Below are 15,220 nucleotides of genomic sequence, written 5' to 3'. Positions count from 1 at the left end.
CATGGACAGAATAAATACACAAGGTATTTTCCCTGGGGTAGGGGAGTCCAGAACTAGAGGGCATAGGTTTAGGGTGAGGTGGGCAAAATTTGAAAGGAACCTAAGGGGCGACTGTTTCATGCAGAGGGTGGGGGATGTATGGAATGAGCTGCCAGAGGAAGTGGTGAAGGCTGGTACAATTACAACATTTAAAAACCATCTGGATAGGTATATGAATAGGGAGGATTTGGAGGGATATGGGCCAAGTGCTGGCAAATGGGACTGGATTAGGTTAGAATATCTGGTTGGCGTGGACGAGTTGGACTGAAGGGTCAGTTTCTGTGCTGTACATCTCTATAACTCTCTGACTAAGATGACCCAAGGAGATCAGCGGCTGGAAGAGTGAAAACACCGAAGAAGATAGGGACTGAATGGTTTTGAAATTTAAGTTGATGTCATTTTAGTAAGCATCGTATTGGGACAGCATATTGTTAATCAGTTGGAGGCAGGTAGTAAACGGTTAAGAGAAAGAGGCTTGGATTCGTGAATAGATTTTGTTTAATGTTCACTTTTAGAGTTAGAAAATAATTTTGTTTTCTTTAAATAGTTGAATTTAGGAGTTCTGGAGGAGAAATTAAGGACTGCAGATGCTGGAGATCAGAGTCGACGAGTGTGGTGCTGGAAAAATGCAGCAGGTCAGGCAGCATCGGAGGAACAGGAGAATCGACGTTTTGAGCATTCCTGATGAAGAGCTTATGCTTGATATGTCGATTCTGCCCCTTGGATGCTGCTCGACAGTTGTGCTTTTCTAGCACCACATTTTTCGACTTTGGGACTTCTCTGTCACTCATATTTTAACAGATTGAGGTGAGCTTTTCTGGGTGTTTGCTTTAATTAACAGAGGGGTTCACCTCTGTCATAACAGTATTGACAAACTAGATGACACCTGGAAGCGGCCGAGACAAACAACTATAAATGCTGGAGGAAACATCACATCAGGTACCCAAGCACTGAGGATGTCACCTAGACAGGCAACGAAACGGCTGCAGCACAAATTCCCAGCTCGACAAACAGAACCACAATAACGAGCACCCGAGCTACAAATCTTCTCTCAAACTTTGAAGACTAGATGATATATTTAACATAATGTTACATGTATAATGAAAAGTGCCATTCTCTAGCACTATCTTCGAATACAGTAGTTAGAATTAAATCCAAGATTTGGATGGCATGGTGGTTAGCACTGCTGCCTCACAGTGCCAGGGACACGGGTTCGATTCCAGCCTCTGTTGACCGTCTGGGTGGCGATTGCACATTCTCCCTATGTGTGGGTTTCCTCCAGGTACTCTTGTTTTCTCCCACAGTCCAAAGACGTGCAGCTTATGGTGGATTGGCCATGCTAAATTGCCCCACAGTTAGCGAGTTTTGAGAAGATTTGTAGCTCAGGTTGAGGTTCTGGATGTAGGTTTGCTCACTGAGCAGGAAGGTTCGTTTTCAGATGTCTTGTCACCATACTAGGTAACATCTTCAGTGAGCCTCCGGATGAAGTAATGATGATGTAGCCCGCTTTCTATTTATCTGTTTGAATTTCCTTGGTGACATCATTTCATATGGTAATGTCATTTCCTGTTCTTTTTCTCAGGGGATGGTAAATTGGATTCAAGTCAGTGTGTTTGTTGATAGAGTTGGATCCCATTTGCCAGCTCCTGAGAAAAAGACATCACCAATCCAAGGAAACTCAAACATATAAAGTGGGCTATACCACTACTGCTTCATTCGGAGGCTCACTGAAGATGTTATCTAGTAGCGTGACAAAACATCTGAAAATGAACCTTCCTGCTCAGCGAGTAAACCTACATCCATGGTCCCCTTGTTTTGGGGGATGGGTTAGGCATGGGCAATGCAGGAATGAGGTGGGTTTGGCTGGCATGGCTTTCGGAGGGTTGGTGTGGTCTTGATGGACCTAATGGACTGCCCCCCATTCTGCGGCAAAGTGTAGTTGAGGCTCTGGTATGATCATATTGAATTGTAGAGCAGGCTCGATGGGCTGAATGTCCTGTTGTGCTCCTACTACTTATGTTGCTTCTGGCCCAGGAGCTCGCTATATTATTATTCAGAGGTATGGCACATCCTATTCTGGTACTCTTCCCCTACACAAAGCCCACTGGTTCTCGAAGATGCACTATTGATTGCAATCGCCGAGTTGTGACTGGCGCTGTGGTGCTTGTTCACGGTCGACTGGGGTTCTTCTTGCACCACCTCGCATCCTTGTTGGCGGTAACCAAGGGGCGGGCGGAAGGCGAAACCAATCGGGGAACAGGCGCGACGTGATTGACAAAACACTTGTCCAATCGGTATTGGCATTCGGCTGGGGACGGGTGATTGACAGATACAGCGGCCAAACAAATGTGGCAGAGGACAGGCGTTGGGGAAGGGCAAAGCATCGCCGTCCAATAGGGAGCGTGAGCCGCGCCGGCTCCGCGTCCGATTGGGGCAGGGCGTTGGGGAGGCGGGGGTTTATGGTCAGGGTGTCGGCGCATGCGCGGAGCGCGGATGGTCGATGCTGGGGGATGGGGCTCCTGAGCATCCTGAAGAAAATGAAGCAGAAAGAGCGGGAGGTGCGGCTGCTGATGCTGTATCCTGAGCACGGAGACAAGCTGGGGGGCAGAGGGGGGAGGAACAGATCACCGCACACCGCCTCAGGGGGCTGTGGAGGGGAGACCGCAGGCAGGAGGTGGGGGGTCTGGGAGAGAGGTTCAGGGGGGAGGGGGGGTAGGGAGTGCATGGGGGACAGGAGGTGGGGTTACAGGGAGGTGGGAGGAAGGGGTACGGGGTGGTGGAAGGTGGGGGGACTGGGACTGGGGTAGGAGGAGGAGGTGGGGGTATGGGGACTGGGGAGGGTGGGGTAGGTGGTGGGGGTATGGGGACTGGGGGGGTGGGGTAGGAGGTGGGGGTATGGGGACTGGGGGGGTGGGGTAGGTGGTGGGGGTATGGAGACTGGGGGGGTGGGGTAGGAGGTGGGGGTATGGGGACTGGGGAGGGTGGGGTAGGTGGTGGGGGTATGGGGACTGGGGGGGTGGGGTAGGAGGTGGGGGTATGGGGACTGGGGGGGTGGGGTAGGTGGTGGGGGTATGGAGACTGGGGGGGTGGGGTAGGAGGTGGGGGTATGGGGACTGGGGGGGGTGGGGTAGGTGGTGGGGGTATGGGGACTGGGGGGGTGGGGTAGGAGGTGGGGGTATGGGGACTGGGGGGGGTGGGGTAGGTGGTGGGGGTATGGGGACTGGGGAGGGTGGGGTAGGTGGTGGGGGTATGGGGACTGGGGAGGGTGGGGTAGGTGGTGGGGGTATGGGGACTGGGGGGGGTGGGGTAGGTGGTGGGGATATGGGGACTGGGGGGGTGGGGTGTTGGGGGTAAGGGGTGGGGTGGGAGGACTGGGGGGTTAGAAGGTAGCTGGGAGAGGGAGGTGGGGGTGCAGGGGGAGGGAGTTGGGGGTACAGGGGGGTAGGAGGTGGGGTTACAGGGGAGGTGGGAGGTAGGGGTTTGGGGTTGGGAGGTGGAGCCCAGGGGTTTAGGAGGGACCGTACAGCGGGAGGCTGGTTGGGGCCCAGGAGGTGGGAGGATTTTTGGGGATGGGGAGGAGATGGGAGTCCAAGGGGAAGGGATTGTACGGGAGGAGGGAAAGATGGGGGTCCAGGGGGAGGGTGGGCGCAGGAGGAAGGAGATGGTGGTCTAGAGGTGGGAGGGTTCTGGAGGAGAGCGGAGTGGCATTTGGGGAGAGTTTGAAGGGTCTGGGTTAAGTGGGAGGGGTTTGGGGTCAGTTAGAGCAGTGCAGGGATAGTGAGGGTGGGGACTGGGGTGAGTGAGTGTGGAGCGATGACAGTGTTGCTGGGGATCTGGAGGAAAGTGAGTCCGTCAAGGGTGAGGGGCAGGATCTGGGATGAGTGGGAGGCGTTTGGGATGAGCGAGCAGGGTCCAGGATGAGTGGGAGAAACGTGGTGATAGTGAGCAGGAGCTGGAGTGAGTCTCGTCCAGTGATAGTGAGGGGATAGATCTGGAGGAGTGTGGGTACGGCTGGGATGAGGGGCAGGATCTGGGGAGAACGAACTGGATCTGTGCAGCTAAAAGGGAGGCAGAGTGTGGGCAATGGGAAGAACGGATACAGTCTTGGAAGAGGGAGCAGGGATGGGATCTTGGGAGGGAGTGGGTGGTAGGGAATGGATGAGGTCATGGGGAGAATCAGCAGGACCTGGGGAGGGGAAGTTTGAGTGGAAAGGAGGAAAATATGTGGCCTCTGAAGGAGGGAAATAGTGCGATTGTGGTTTGAATATTTGGGAGAGGACTCGGGACGGGACCTGGACTAAAGTTTTGGTGTGAATTGGTCATATCAAACTGGGACTAGCTTTAGCTCAGACAGTCCAATTCTGCCCCACAGATATGGTGAGCAGACTGAGATGTAGGGTCCTGGCAGGTAGCTCCTGTTTGTTCAGTTGTGTGTGTTTGACTGAGTAAAATGGAGAGGGAGACAGTATTCTTCCAGCTTCCTGAGCCTGACTCCTAGCTGCCCTGATGGCCTGAATGGAGGGTCCTACACCCTGATTCTAGGTTCCCGGTCCAGCATTCCAAATGCAACTCAATGGGCCAAAGCTTTTTTAATATCCAGCTCCTCCTCTGTTCCTGAGTAGCTGCCTGACTCTGGGGCCCCTGTCTCAGAAAGGATAGGTTGGGAGTGGGGGAAGGTACAGCGCAGATTCATCAGAATTTCCCATGGATTAAAGGGTTAAGTTGTGTGGTGGGGGGGTGGTGGGAGTGCAGGGAGGGAGATGGGTGAATGTCAGGTAGTATTCCTCACATAAACAGGTGTGGAAATCTCCCAGGCAAAAAAGCAGTGAGATTGGGATTATTGTCCAGTATGGAGGTTTGGGAGTTATGGAGCCAAGACAGATGGGTGGAATTAAAGCACACAGACGGTTTGTTCAGTTGGCAAAAACTGGGAGTTGGATTGTAATGTGCGTTGGCAGCAATGATGGGGGACCCTAATATTATTTAAGTGGAGAAAGACTGCAGAAAGCTTCAGAACAGAGGGATTTGGGAATCCACATCAGTGAATCACAAAGAGCAAGCGTTCCCGCGTTCAATGGGTAATAGGGAAGGCACATGGAGTGTTGCCCTTTATTTCAGTAGGACTGGATTACTTAGTGTGGAAACAGGCCCTTCGGCCCATCAAGTCCACACCGACCCTCCGAAGAGCAACCCACCCAAACCCATTCCCCTACATTTACCCCATCACCTAACACTACGGGCAATTTAGCTTGGCCAATTCACCTGACCTGCACATTTTTGGACTGTGGGAGGAAACCGGAGCACACGGAGGAAACTCACGCAGACACATGGAGAATGTGCAAACTCCACACAGACAGTCGCCTGAGGCGGGAAGGTAAAGGTCAGGAGGTTTTGCAAAACTATGCAAGGCACGAGTCAGGCCACAGCTGGAATACCGAGCAGTCTTAGTTCCATATCTACGGAAAGTTATAATGGGATTGGAAACAGTCCAGCCAAGGTTCACATGGCTGATAACTGAATGGAGGGACTATATTCAGAGGGGAGGTTGAGTAGGTTGGACCTGTATTGAAGTTTGAATGAATGAGGGGAGACCGTTTTGAAGCACGCAATATTTTTAGGGGGTTGAGAAGGTAGATATGGAGAGGCTGTTTCCCCTTCTGGGAGAGCTTAGGACCAGTGAGTGTCATCTCAGAGTTGGCCCATTTAAGGCAATGATGAGGAATGTCTTCTCTTGGACAGAAGTGAATCTGTGGAGTTCTGTACCGCACAGCGCTATTGAGGCTAGATCGTTGAGTATATTCAAGTCTGAGATAGACTTTTAATCAAAAAGGGAAGCAAGGGTTTTGGGGAAAAGGCTGGAAAATGAAGTTGGGGATTAGCAGATCAGCCACGACCTCATCGAATGATGGAGTGGAACTGATGGGACTTGAGTCGGATTCTGCTCCGAGTTGGGCCGAATGGCCTGTTTCCACACTGTAGCTAGTCTAATCTTTTTTAAAAAAAGTCATAGATTCATACAGTATGGAAACTGACCCTTCGGTCCAAATGGTCCGTGCTGACCAGATATCCTAAATTAATCGAGTCCCATTTGTCAGCATTTGGCCCATATCCCTCCAAACCCTTCCTATTCATGTCCCCATCCAGGTGCCTTTTCAATGTCATTGTACCAGCCTCCACCACTTCCTCTGGCAGCTCGTTCCAAACACGCACCAACCTCTGCGAGAAAAAACGTACCCCTCAGTCCTTTTTAAATCTTTCCCCTCTCACCTTTACACTTTCTCGTTCTGATTTTGTGGAGTTCAGTTTGCAATCCTTTAGTCGTGAGGTCTTCTGGATTAAATGAATGGCAGAATATCTCCGAGGAGCTGAATAGACCGCTCCTGTTGCAGTGTTGTATCTACTATGGATGAATTACCCTGATTTATCCATCGGTAACGCATTTGTACTCTGAGCGGGACTCGTTCAGAATCAACGTTCTCATGTTCGATGTGGACAGTGGGTCCTATGACCCAGAAACCGTCGATTTCTCCCTTCTCCAGTTCTCCCTCCTCCCTCTATCCCCCATTCCAGCCGGTGGGATAAGACAGGCACCAATACATTACTGTCCTTGCTCTCCCTTAACACACGCCCAGTGGGCTAGACAATGCCGGCAAGACCACCATCCTCAAAAAGTTCAACGGAGAAGATATCGACACCATCTCGCCCACACTGGGATTCAACATTAAGACCCTGGAGCACAGAAAGTAAGCTTTACGGAGCCGCGGTTTCTCTGTCTGACCCAACGGCGTTTCGGGAAATGGTACTAAGTCTCTCTGGGGAATTGTACAGAGAAAAATGGGGTGAGGGTTCTCCCCTCGTAGATCAACTCATTCCCTTCTTCTCAGGACAGGACGCCCACATATGGTATTGGGAAACGGGTACCACATGGAGGTCGGGGACTCTCAGAAGCTTGTCCTGCTTGCCCATCCCTTTGCAACACAGCCATAGCACACTGTGAGTCTTGCTGATGTTAAAAAAAAACATGCTTCCAAATCTTCTTGTCTTGCACTCGTCAGGACAGAGACAGGAATGCCAGATTTCAGAGGGAACAGTCATTTCATAGATCATCATGGAATCCCTCCAGTGTGGAAACAGGCCCTTCGGCCCAACAAGCCCACTTCAAAGAGTAACCCACCCCAACCCATTCCCCATCACTCTACATTTACCCCTGACTAATGCACCTAACCCGCACATCCCTGGACACGATGGGGCAATTTAGCACGGCCAATCCACCCTAACCTGCACATCCCTGGACTGCGGGAGGAAACCGGAGCACCCGGAGGAAACCCACGCAGACACGAGGGAGAACGTGCAAACTCCAAACAGACAGTCACCCGAGGGTGGGATTGAACCTGGGACCCTGGTGCTATGAGGCAGCAGTGCTAACCACTAAGCCACCGTGCTGCCAAATTTGACTTTTATGAGAAGAGTGATTGGCAAATTGTCTGCCCAGGGGAGTGCCCCAGGAAACCAGCACCCTCCATACCCCTGCCAGTCTTTATCAATGTCCCAAATGTGAACATGTATAACCTCCAAGCAGGTGCGGGTGAACCACGTCACGAGCCTGAGGTTCATCAGTATTTGGTTGTGAGTGCCATTCTTAGTGCACTCTGGATTGAGCAGTCAGTGCTGTCCGATCAGTCTCTGTAACAAGGTTTCTTTTCCCTTCCCCCAGTTTCAAACTCAATATCTGGGATGTGGGAGGTCAGAAGTCACTGCGATCGTACTGGAGGAACTACTTTGAGAGCACAGACGGTCTAATCTGGGTAGTGGACAGTGCCGATCGGTTGCGTCTGGACGACTGCAGAAGCGAGCTCTCTGTCCTGCTACAGGAAGAGGTACAAACCTGATAATCTGGGTGGTGGTGCGCCAGGGTGCAGGTTGGGAAATCGAAGCTTGCCTGGGACTTGGGCTGCGGGATCTTCTGAAAGGCAGGGTTGTCCTTTGCGCAACTCACTGGTCACCAGTTGGGACCAGGCTTGGGAATCTCTACAGCCCAAATCGGACAGGCTTGACTCGATAGGTTAACGTTCCCCAGTCACATAACAGTCTGAAGGGCTGGTGGAACGCTGTGCTGTCGGAGGGTCAGTGCTGAGGGAGTACCGCACTGTCAGAGGGTCAGTGGCTGAGGGATTGCTGCATTGTCGGAGGTTCAGTGCTGAGGGAGTGCCGCACTGTTGGAGGGTCAGTGCTGAGGGAGCACCGCACTGTCGGAGGGTCAGTACTGAGGGAGAGCCGCACTGTCGGAGGGTCAGTGCTGAGGGAGTGCCGCACTGTCGGAGGGTCAGTGCGGGGGGAGTGCCGCACCATCGGAGGGTCAGTGCTGAGGGAGTGCCGCACCGTCGGAGGGTCAGTGCTGAGGGAGTGCCGCACCGTCGGAGGGTCAGTACTGAGGGAGAGCCGCACCGTCGGAGGGTCAGTGCTGAGGGAGTGCCGCACCGTCGGAGGGTCAGTGCTGAGGGAGTGCCGCACCGTCGGAGGGTCAGTGCTGAGGGAGTGCCGCACCGTCGGAGGGTCAGTGCTGAGGGAGCGCTGCACTGTCGGAGGGTCAGTGCTGAGGGAGTGCCGCACTGTCGGAGGGTCAGTGCGGGGGGAGTGCCGCACTGTCGGAGGGTCAGTACTGAGGGAGCGCTGCACTGTCGGAGGGTCAGTGTTGAGGGAGTGCCGCACTGTCGGAGGGTCAGTGCGGGGGGAGTGCCGCACCGTTGGAGGGTCAGTGCGGGGGGAGCACTGTGCTTGTCATGTCAGTGCACCTTGTGATTGGTTGTGATTAAAGGAGAGATACTATCTATTGGCTGTTAAGTACAGTCAGAGGAATGTTTCTTAAACAAAAGGACTGGGCATGTGTATAGCTGTATAAGTGCAAACCCCCCACCCTCCCCTCCCCAAACCGAACATACACCCGATGTTGATTTAGCCAGCCATATCTGGGAACGTACTAAGCTGTGCTGAGTTGCTCTGGCTTAGTGGCCCTGCGTTGGCACTGAGGGACCTGTGTGATGCGGGTAGCGGGGCAGTGGGTTTTGGGGCCGGGCTACGGGTGTTGGAGGTGACAGATATCTGCTGACATCCTCTGGTCTGTGAACGTAGTCTGTGAATACCTGACCAGTCTTCTGAAAGTGAAGAATGTGGTCCTGAACGCGAAGCCTTTCACAGCTGAATACCCCATGTCACATGCCAAAGAATGGTAGCTTGGCTCAGAGTGTAGGAGAGCTGCCTGCCCCTGCGAAAGGTTTCTCGCCCTCTGACCGACCCTTTGCTGTGTCTAACGACTCTCTGTGATCTGCTTCCTCGTTTGTACAGCGTCTGGCTGGAGCTACTCTCTTGGTGTTTGCCAACAAGCAGGATCTGCCTGGAGCACTGACCTCCGATGCCATTAAAGATGTAAGAGCTGGTTTGGACAATGTTTTCATACTCACGGGATCCTCTGAGCAAGACAGAGCCACCCTGCACCCCTCTGCAGGCCCATTATCACCATCCGCACCTTATAATCAATGAGATGAGCCCTTTCAATTCTTAATCGATTTCCTCCTCCCCTTTTTCCTCCAAAGGCCTTCAAACACCCAACCCCATCCCCCCGCCTTTTTCAAAATACAGCATTCATTTGCTCAGCGATGACTCTTGGGGTATTTAGTGGCCTCAGCTTCACTTGCCTGCCCTCCCACCCTAACCCTTCATTCTTTTAATGTACAAATACATATCTGTCTCAGCTTTAAAAACCCTTCCTGAAGTAGAGTCAATTGCTTCACTGGAATTCCACAGGTTCATAACCCTCTGGGTAAAGGCGTTCCTTCTCAACTCAATCTGAAACCTGCTCCCCCTCATTTTGAGGTTGTGCCCTCTTGTCCTAGTTCCACCCACCAGTGGAGACATTCCTCTCTCCATCTATGTATTCTTTTCATTATTTTACATGTTTCTCTAAGATTTCCTCCCCTCCATTCATCCAAATTCCAACGAATATAATCCCAGTCGACTCAGTCTCTCCTCATAAGCCAACCCCCTCAACTTCGGAATCAACCTAGTTAACCTCCTCTGCACCCCCTCTAGTGCCAGGACATCCTTTCTCAAGTAAGGAGATCAATACTGCACGCAGTACTCCAGGTGTGCCCTCACCAGCACGCTACACAGCTGCAACATAACCTCCCTGCTTTTAAAACTCAATCCCTTTAGCAATGAAGGGCACAATTCCATTTGCCTTCCTAATGACCTGTTGTACCTGCAGACCAGGTCCCTCTGCACAGCAGCATGCTGCAGCTTTTTAACCACTCAAATAACAGTCCTTAATTCCACCCGCCAGACCAATGCCCATTCACTTAAAGTATCTGTGTTCCTCTGCACACTCATCTTAGTGTCATGTGCACACTTTGTCACACCACACGTAGTCCCCAACTCCAAATCATCTCTGTAAATTGTGAATAATTGTGGTCCCAACGCTGATCCCTGAGGCATACCACTAGTTCCTGATAGCCAGCCAGATGACAACCAAATAATCAGCCTTCCTGATTATTTTCTGACTGTGTTCGGGACACTTTAATGATCTGTTTAACAGGACCCCCAAAGTGTCTGTGGTCCTCCACCTTCAAGCCTTTCCCATTTACAAAGACCACCGTTCTATCTCTTTTAGCTCCAAAGTGAACGATGTCACATATAACCCCATGGAATTCCATTTACCTCTGTTTCACTGAATTTCCCAGCACTTCCTTATCATTTGCACTGTGCACAATATCATTGGAAAATGGAGATATGTGATTCCCCATCCCCATCATCTTGAACTGTTAGTAAAGGCAATGAAGAGCTGAGGTTTCAAAACAGATCCTATAGAACTCCACTCCTTATATCCTTCTGGTTAGAGACTGATCACTCACCACCCCAACCCCACTCCACCCAACTCTCTTGTCTCCTGTCACTCAGCCAGTGTGTGAAGAATGTACATGAACAGGAGGGAGTCTGAAGTGCTCGTCCAACCCTCTGAGATCTCCACACTCCTCTCATCTGGCCTCCTCAGCGTCCCCTCGATTCCCGACACTATCACCATTTCAGGAGCTGTGCTGGCCTGGCTCCCTAAACTCTGGAATTCCCTCCCTAAACCTCTCCCCTTCTCCTCCTCCGAGGTGCCAGTTCCTTTTGGTCTCCTGTCAAAATATACCGTGGCTTGCCGTGAAATGTTTGGGATGTTTCATTCTGTGAGTGGCACTTGCGTGATTGCAAATTGTCGTGGATGTGTTCTTCTCTCACCTCCTAACCCCCTCCCTACCTCCACTTGGTTTCACAGACGCTGGACCTTGACAGTATTAAGACCCACCACTGGTGTATCCGAGACTGCAGCGCGGTGACTGGGGAGAACCTGCTGGCCGGAATTGACTGGCTGATGGACGACATATCCTGCCGAATATTTACTGCGGACTGACACCGTTAGCCCCCCCTGCTCCCCACACCCCCCTCCCCCTGTCACTACAGCACCACCCCCACCTATCCCAATGTGATTGTCACACAGGCCATCTGACACCTGCTGTTTTTGGTTTGTATTTTGAGAGATGGGAGAGTACTGAATGGTACAAACAGAGTTTGAACGCAGCGGCTAACGCCCTGAACGCCAGGAGTAGAGAAACGTCATCTGGGAAAACGTTCGCTTTGATAAAATGTAAATGTCTTTTCTTGTGGATATGGGGACACAGTTCTGGATCACTTCCGTCACAAACTCCACTTGGTTTCATAGCCCTGTTGTGGCGAAGATGGTCACTTTCATTTCTGAGCAGTGTTCGGGATGCCTGTACCGATGCGCTAGGACCATCTCTCCCCCTTTATTGAACCATCCTTTTTTCCAGCTGTCTCTATCTGTCTCTCGCCCCCCTTCTTCCCTGTGCTTTCCCAACCTGCCAGTCCATTTCTCCCACTGACTCCCTCTCCCATCCTTCTTCCTCCTGTCGCATACCCTCCCCATTTTTCCTTTACCTCCCTGACCCTTCCTGTCACTTATCTGACACCTCCCCTCTCCCCCACCTCTCTCTCTTTCCCTCCCTGCCCCCATCACTTTGTTTGTGGGTGTGGTGATTTGTGCCACGCGGCACAAGCCATGGTCTTGCCCAGGGTGCATCCTGTTGGCACTTTGTCGCTCGTTTGTGTTTTGAGCCCAGTTTCCGTGGCAACTGTGGGGAGGCCTGAGTCCACCGGCAGTGGTGATCAGAACGTGGGAAGGGCACGGACGACTTTGTTTGTATTGTCTTGCTGGTTAACTCTTGTTTAAATTATTTTACAGTGCAGAACATTACATTTAAAGAAAAACAGAATTGGCTTCTCTGTGTTGAATCATTCCATATTGCGTACGGTCGCCAATGAACTGTTGGCATTAAGTCATTCACCAAGTCAGTTGTCGACAGAAATTCTGCGTCTCATTCCTCCCCTGTACTCCCTCGCCCTGAGTGTTTCTAAGGTTGAGACTTCTCCCGGGGAATTTGGCCCCTTGAGCGGGGGAGGGGAGCTTTCACTCCAACAACCTTTCCACCATTGTTCTACATACTTTGCCACCCCTGTGACTATCTTGTCTTCTTCATATTACGCAGAGATCAAACCCCTCTGTGAATTAAAACCAAACACCTAGAAAAGGATGGCATGGTGGCTCAGTAGGTTACCCCTGCTGCCTCTCATCGCCAGGGACCCGAGTTCGATTCCACCCTCTGGTGACTGTTGGTGTGGAGTTTGCACATTCTATCCTTGTCTGTGTGGGGTTTCCTCCGGGTAGCTCTGGTTTCCTCCCACAATCCGAAGATAGTAGGTTCGGGTGGATTGGCCATGATAAATTACCCATAGCATTCGGTGACGTGCAGGTTAGGTGCATTAGTCTGAGGTAAATGTAGAGTAATAGGGTAGGGGGAATGGATTTGGGTGGGATACTCTTCAGAGGGTCAGTGTGGACTTGTTGGGCTAAAGGGCATGTTTCCACACTGTAGGGATTCTATAATTCTATGTGTCAGTAGGCCGTTCAGCCATTGAATTGCTGTCCCATTCAATGGCTGGTCTGACTTGGTTAATATTTGCAGTTTGAATCCTCACTCCAGCCTTCACTGCAGACCCCAGGGCGCTGAAGGATCCCAGTGGTCTGTGAGGCACTGCCTGTAATATCTTAGGGTGGCACGGTGGCTCAGTGGTTAGCACTGCTGCTTCACAGCACCAGGGATCTGGGTTCGATTCCAGCCTCGGGCAACTGCCTGTATGGAGTTTGCACGTTCTCCCCGCGTCTGTGTGGGTTTTTTCTGGGTGCTCCGGTTTCCTCCCACAATCCAAATATGTGCACATCAGGTGAATTGGTCATGCTAAATTGTCTGCAGTGTTAGGTGCATTAGGGAAGGGTAAATACAGGGTCGAGGTGGGTTACTCTTCGGAGGGTCAGTGTAGACTTGTTGGACCGAAGGGCCTGTTTCCACACTGTAGGAAATCTAATCTAATCTAAAAGCTTTGCCTCATCTCATAATCTGTTGAAATGTGTGAGTGACAGAGAACTCTTAATTTCCACTATTTAAACAAAAATAATTTATTTTCCTAACTCTAATAGTGAACACTCAGCAAAATTACTAACAAACTGAACACGCTTTCCCTTAACTGAACACAATCCTATTAACATGTTGTTGCAGTAACCCACTATTTAAACATTACATTAACTTAATTTAGAGTCCACAGAGTCTCTGTCATCTCCACTTTTCCGTCTTCTGAGCCCCCTGGATCGTCGTTTTACTTGTACACGAAAAGGTACCTTTTGTTAAAGGGCCGCCTTATTTCTTTGAGAGCATGATTGTTAGATGGGCAGTTCTACGGCAGGTGTTGTGCTGATCAGTGGCAGTTGTTCTGACCAATTTTCAAAATGCCTGCATTTTTTAACACCTCCAACATTGTTCCCCCTCATTGGTTTGATGTTGTTAGAACACTAAGTTCAAACTCGATCGGGTTTTAATACTCTGGGTATAATTGAAATTGTTACGACACGGGGTAAACCCTCCTGCTTAATTTAAAACCAGCCACACAGAAAAGATCTATCCCACGCAGTAATCTGTGAAAATTTGACAAGCGAAGAACTAAAGTAAAAATTAACAACTTTATTTCTCAAAGTATAACAGAATAATGAACTAACAAGTATTTGAAATTCTTTACTCTTACCTATTTGTTACCTTCCCTTCTAAAGTAGTAGTCTGATAAAACTCCCAATTACGATTTACGAAACATCTCAAAACCAGGCAGCTTTCATTTTCTCGGTCTTCTTTGGGTTTTCTGCTTCACAGGTTACTGATCAATAAAGATATTTTTTGGGTAGTCTTTTTACATGCTGGGACTTAGCAGTTCTCCTCTCAACTGTTCAATTTTCCCCAGTCATATACCCCCAAAGTTTCAGATTGTGTTATTGGTTTTTAAGATTGCAAGTGTACTAAATTCAAAGTGGATTGGGGTTTGGTATTTTCCAGGGTATAATTTAAACTGATTGGCCTAATTTGAATCTGTTTTGTCATTTCCAGGCAACCAGGTAATTGAATTGTTCGACCAAATGTTACATTCTAATTCTTTTCAGGACACTTGCTTCTAACTCTCTCAAAGCCACAGTACATTCACATCTTCATAACAAAATGATATGGTTAAATTTGAATTGTTGTCAAACAGCAACCAAAATTCAGGTATCCCTTAAACAGGTCAGGCAGCATCCAAGGAGCAGGAGAATCGTCGTTTCGGGCATGAGCCCTTCTTCAGGAATCAAGAAGGGCTCATGCCCGAAACGACGATTCTCCTGCTCTTCCTGCCTGACCTGCTGCGCTTTTGCAGCAACACATTTTCAGCTCTGATCTCCAGCATCTGTAGTCCTCACTTTCTCCTATCCCTAAAATAGCCAATTGTTACATCTATCTATTTTGGAACATTCCATTTCCCAGTCATTCTGTTCAGGCAGCTTCAAATTCAATCCAAAAATTCAGAAAATACTATTTTAAAGTAAACATACACTCTTTCAACTTCATAACAAATTGTACTCGCAGCCCTTGCTCACAGTGAGCTTGCTCTGTCAGAATGACCAGCCTTTGAAGATATCTTCATCAACTATCTCCAGGACTCTGCTCCTTGCACCTTCCTAGCACTGACCAAACCCTGCCCTTCATTCCCCCACCTC

At 50.3% G+C, this 15,220-nt stretch overlaps 1 protein-coding gene across 1 annotated transcript; it reads left to right on the top strand.

The window, feature by feature from the left end:
- The first annotated feature begins 2,526 nt into the window (after positions 1 to 2,526).
- arl2 (ADP-ribosylation factor-like 2) lies at positions 2,527 to 12,357 on the top strand. The gene is made up of 5 exons (XM_060855862.1): positions 2,527 to 2,614; positions 6,672 to 6,782; positions 7,754 to 7,916; positions 9,382 to 9,462; positions 11,351 to 12,357. Exons 1-5 carry the CDS (start codon positions 2,550 to 2,552, stop codon positions 11,483 to 11,485), a joined length of 555 nt encoding a protein of 184 aa, XP_060711845.1. The 5' UTR covers positions 2,527 to 2,549; the 3' UTR covers positions 11,486 to 12,357.
- The last annotated feature ends 2,863 nt before the right edge of the window (positions 12,358 to 15,220 follow it).

The sequence above is a fragment of the Hemiscyllium ocellatum genome, chromosome 46 (genome assembly GCF_020745735.1).
Source record: "Hemiscyllium ocellatum isolate sHemOce1 chromosome 46, sHemOce1.pat.X.cur, whole genome shotgun sequence".
Taxonomy (NCBI): domain Eukaryota; kingdom Metazoa; phylum Chordata; class Chondrichthyes; order Orectolobiformes; family Hemiscylliidae; genus Hemiscyllium; species Hemiscyllium ocellatum.
This window is presented reverse-complemented; position numbering and strand designations above follow the sequence as displayed.

What these genes read in the sequence shown, in the direction of transcription:
- arl2 (XM_060855862.1), top strand. Translation starts at nt 2,550, where the DNA reads ATGGGGCTCCTGAGCATCCTGAAGAAAATGAAGCAGAAAGAGCGGGAG. An exon ending in GAGGTGCGGCTGCTGATGCT is followed by an intron (nt 2,615 to 6,671) that starts GTATCCTGAGCA and finishes ACACACGCCCAG; the next exon opens with TGGGCTAGACAATGCCGGCA. An exon ending in CTGTCCTGCTACAGGAAGAG is followed by an intron (nt 7,917 to 9,381) that starts GTACAAACCTGA and finishes TCGTTTGTACAG; the next exon opens with CGTCTGGCTGGAGCTACTCT.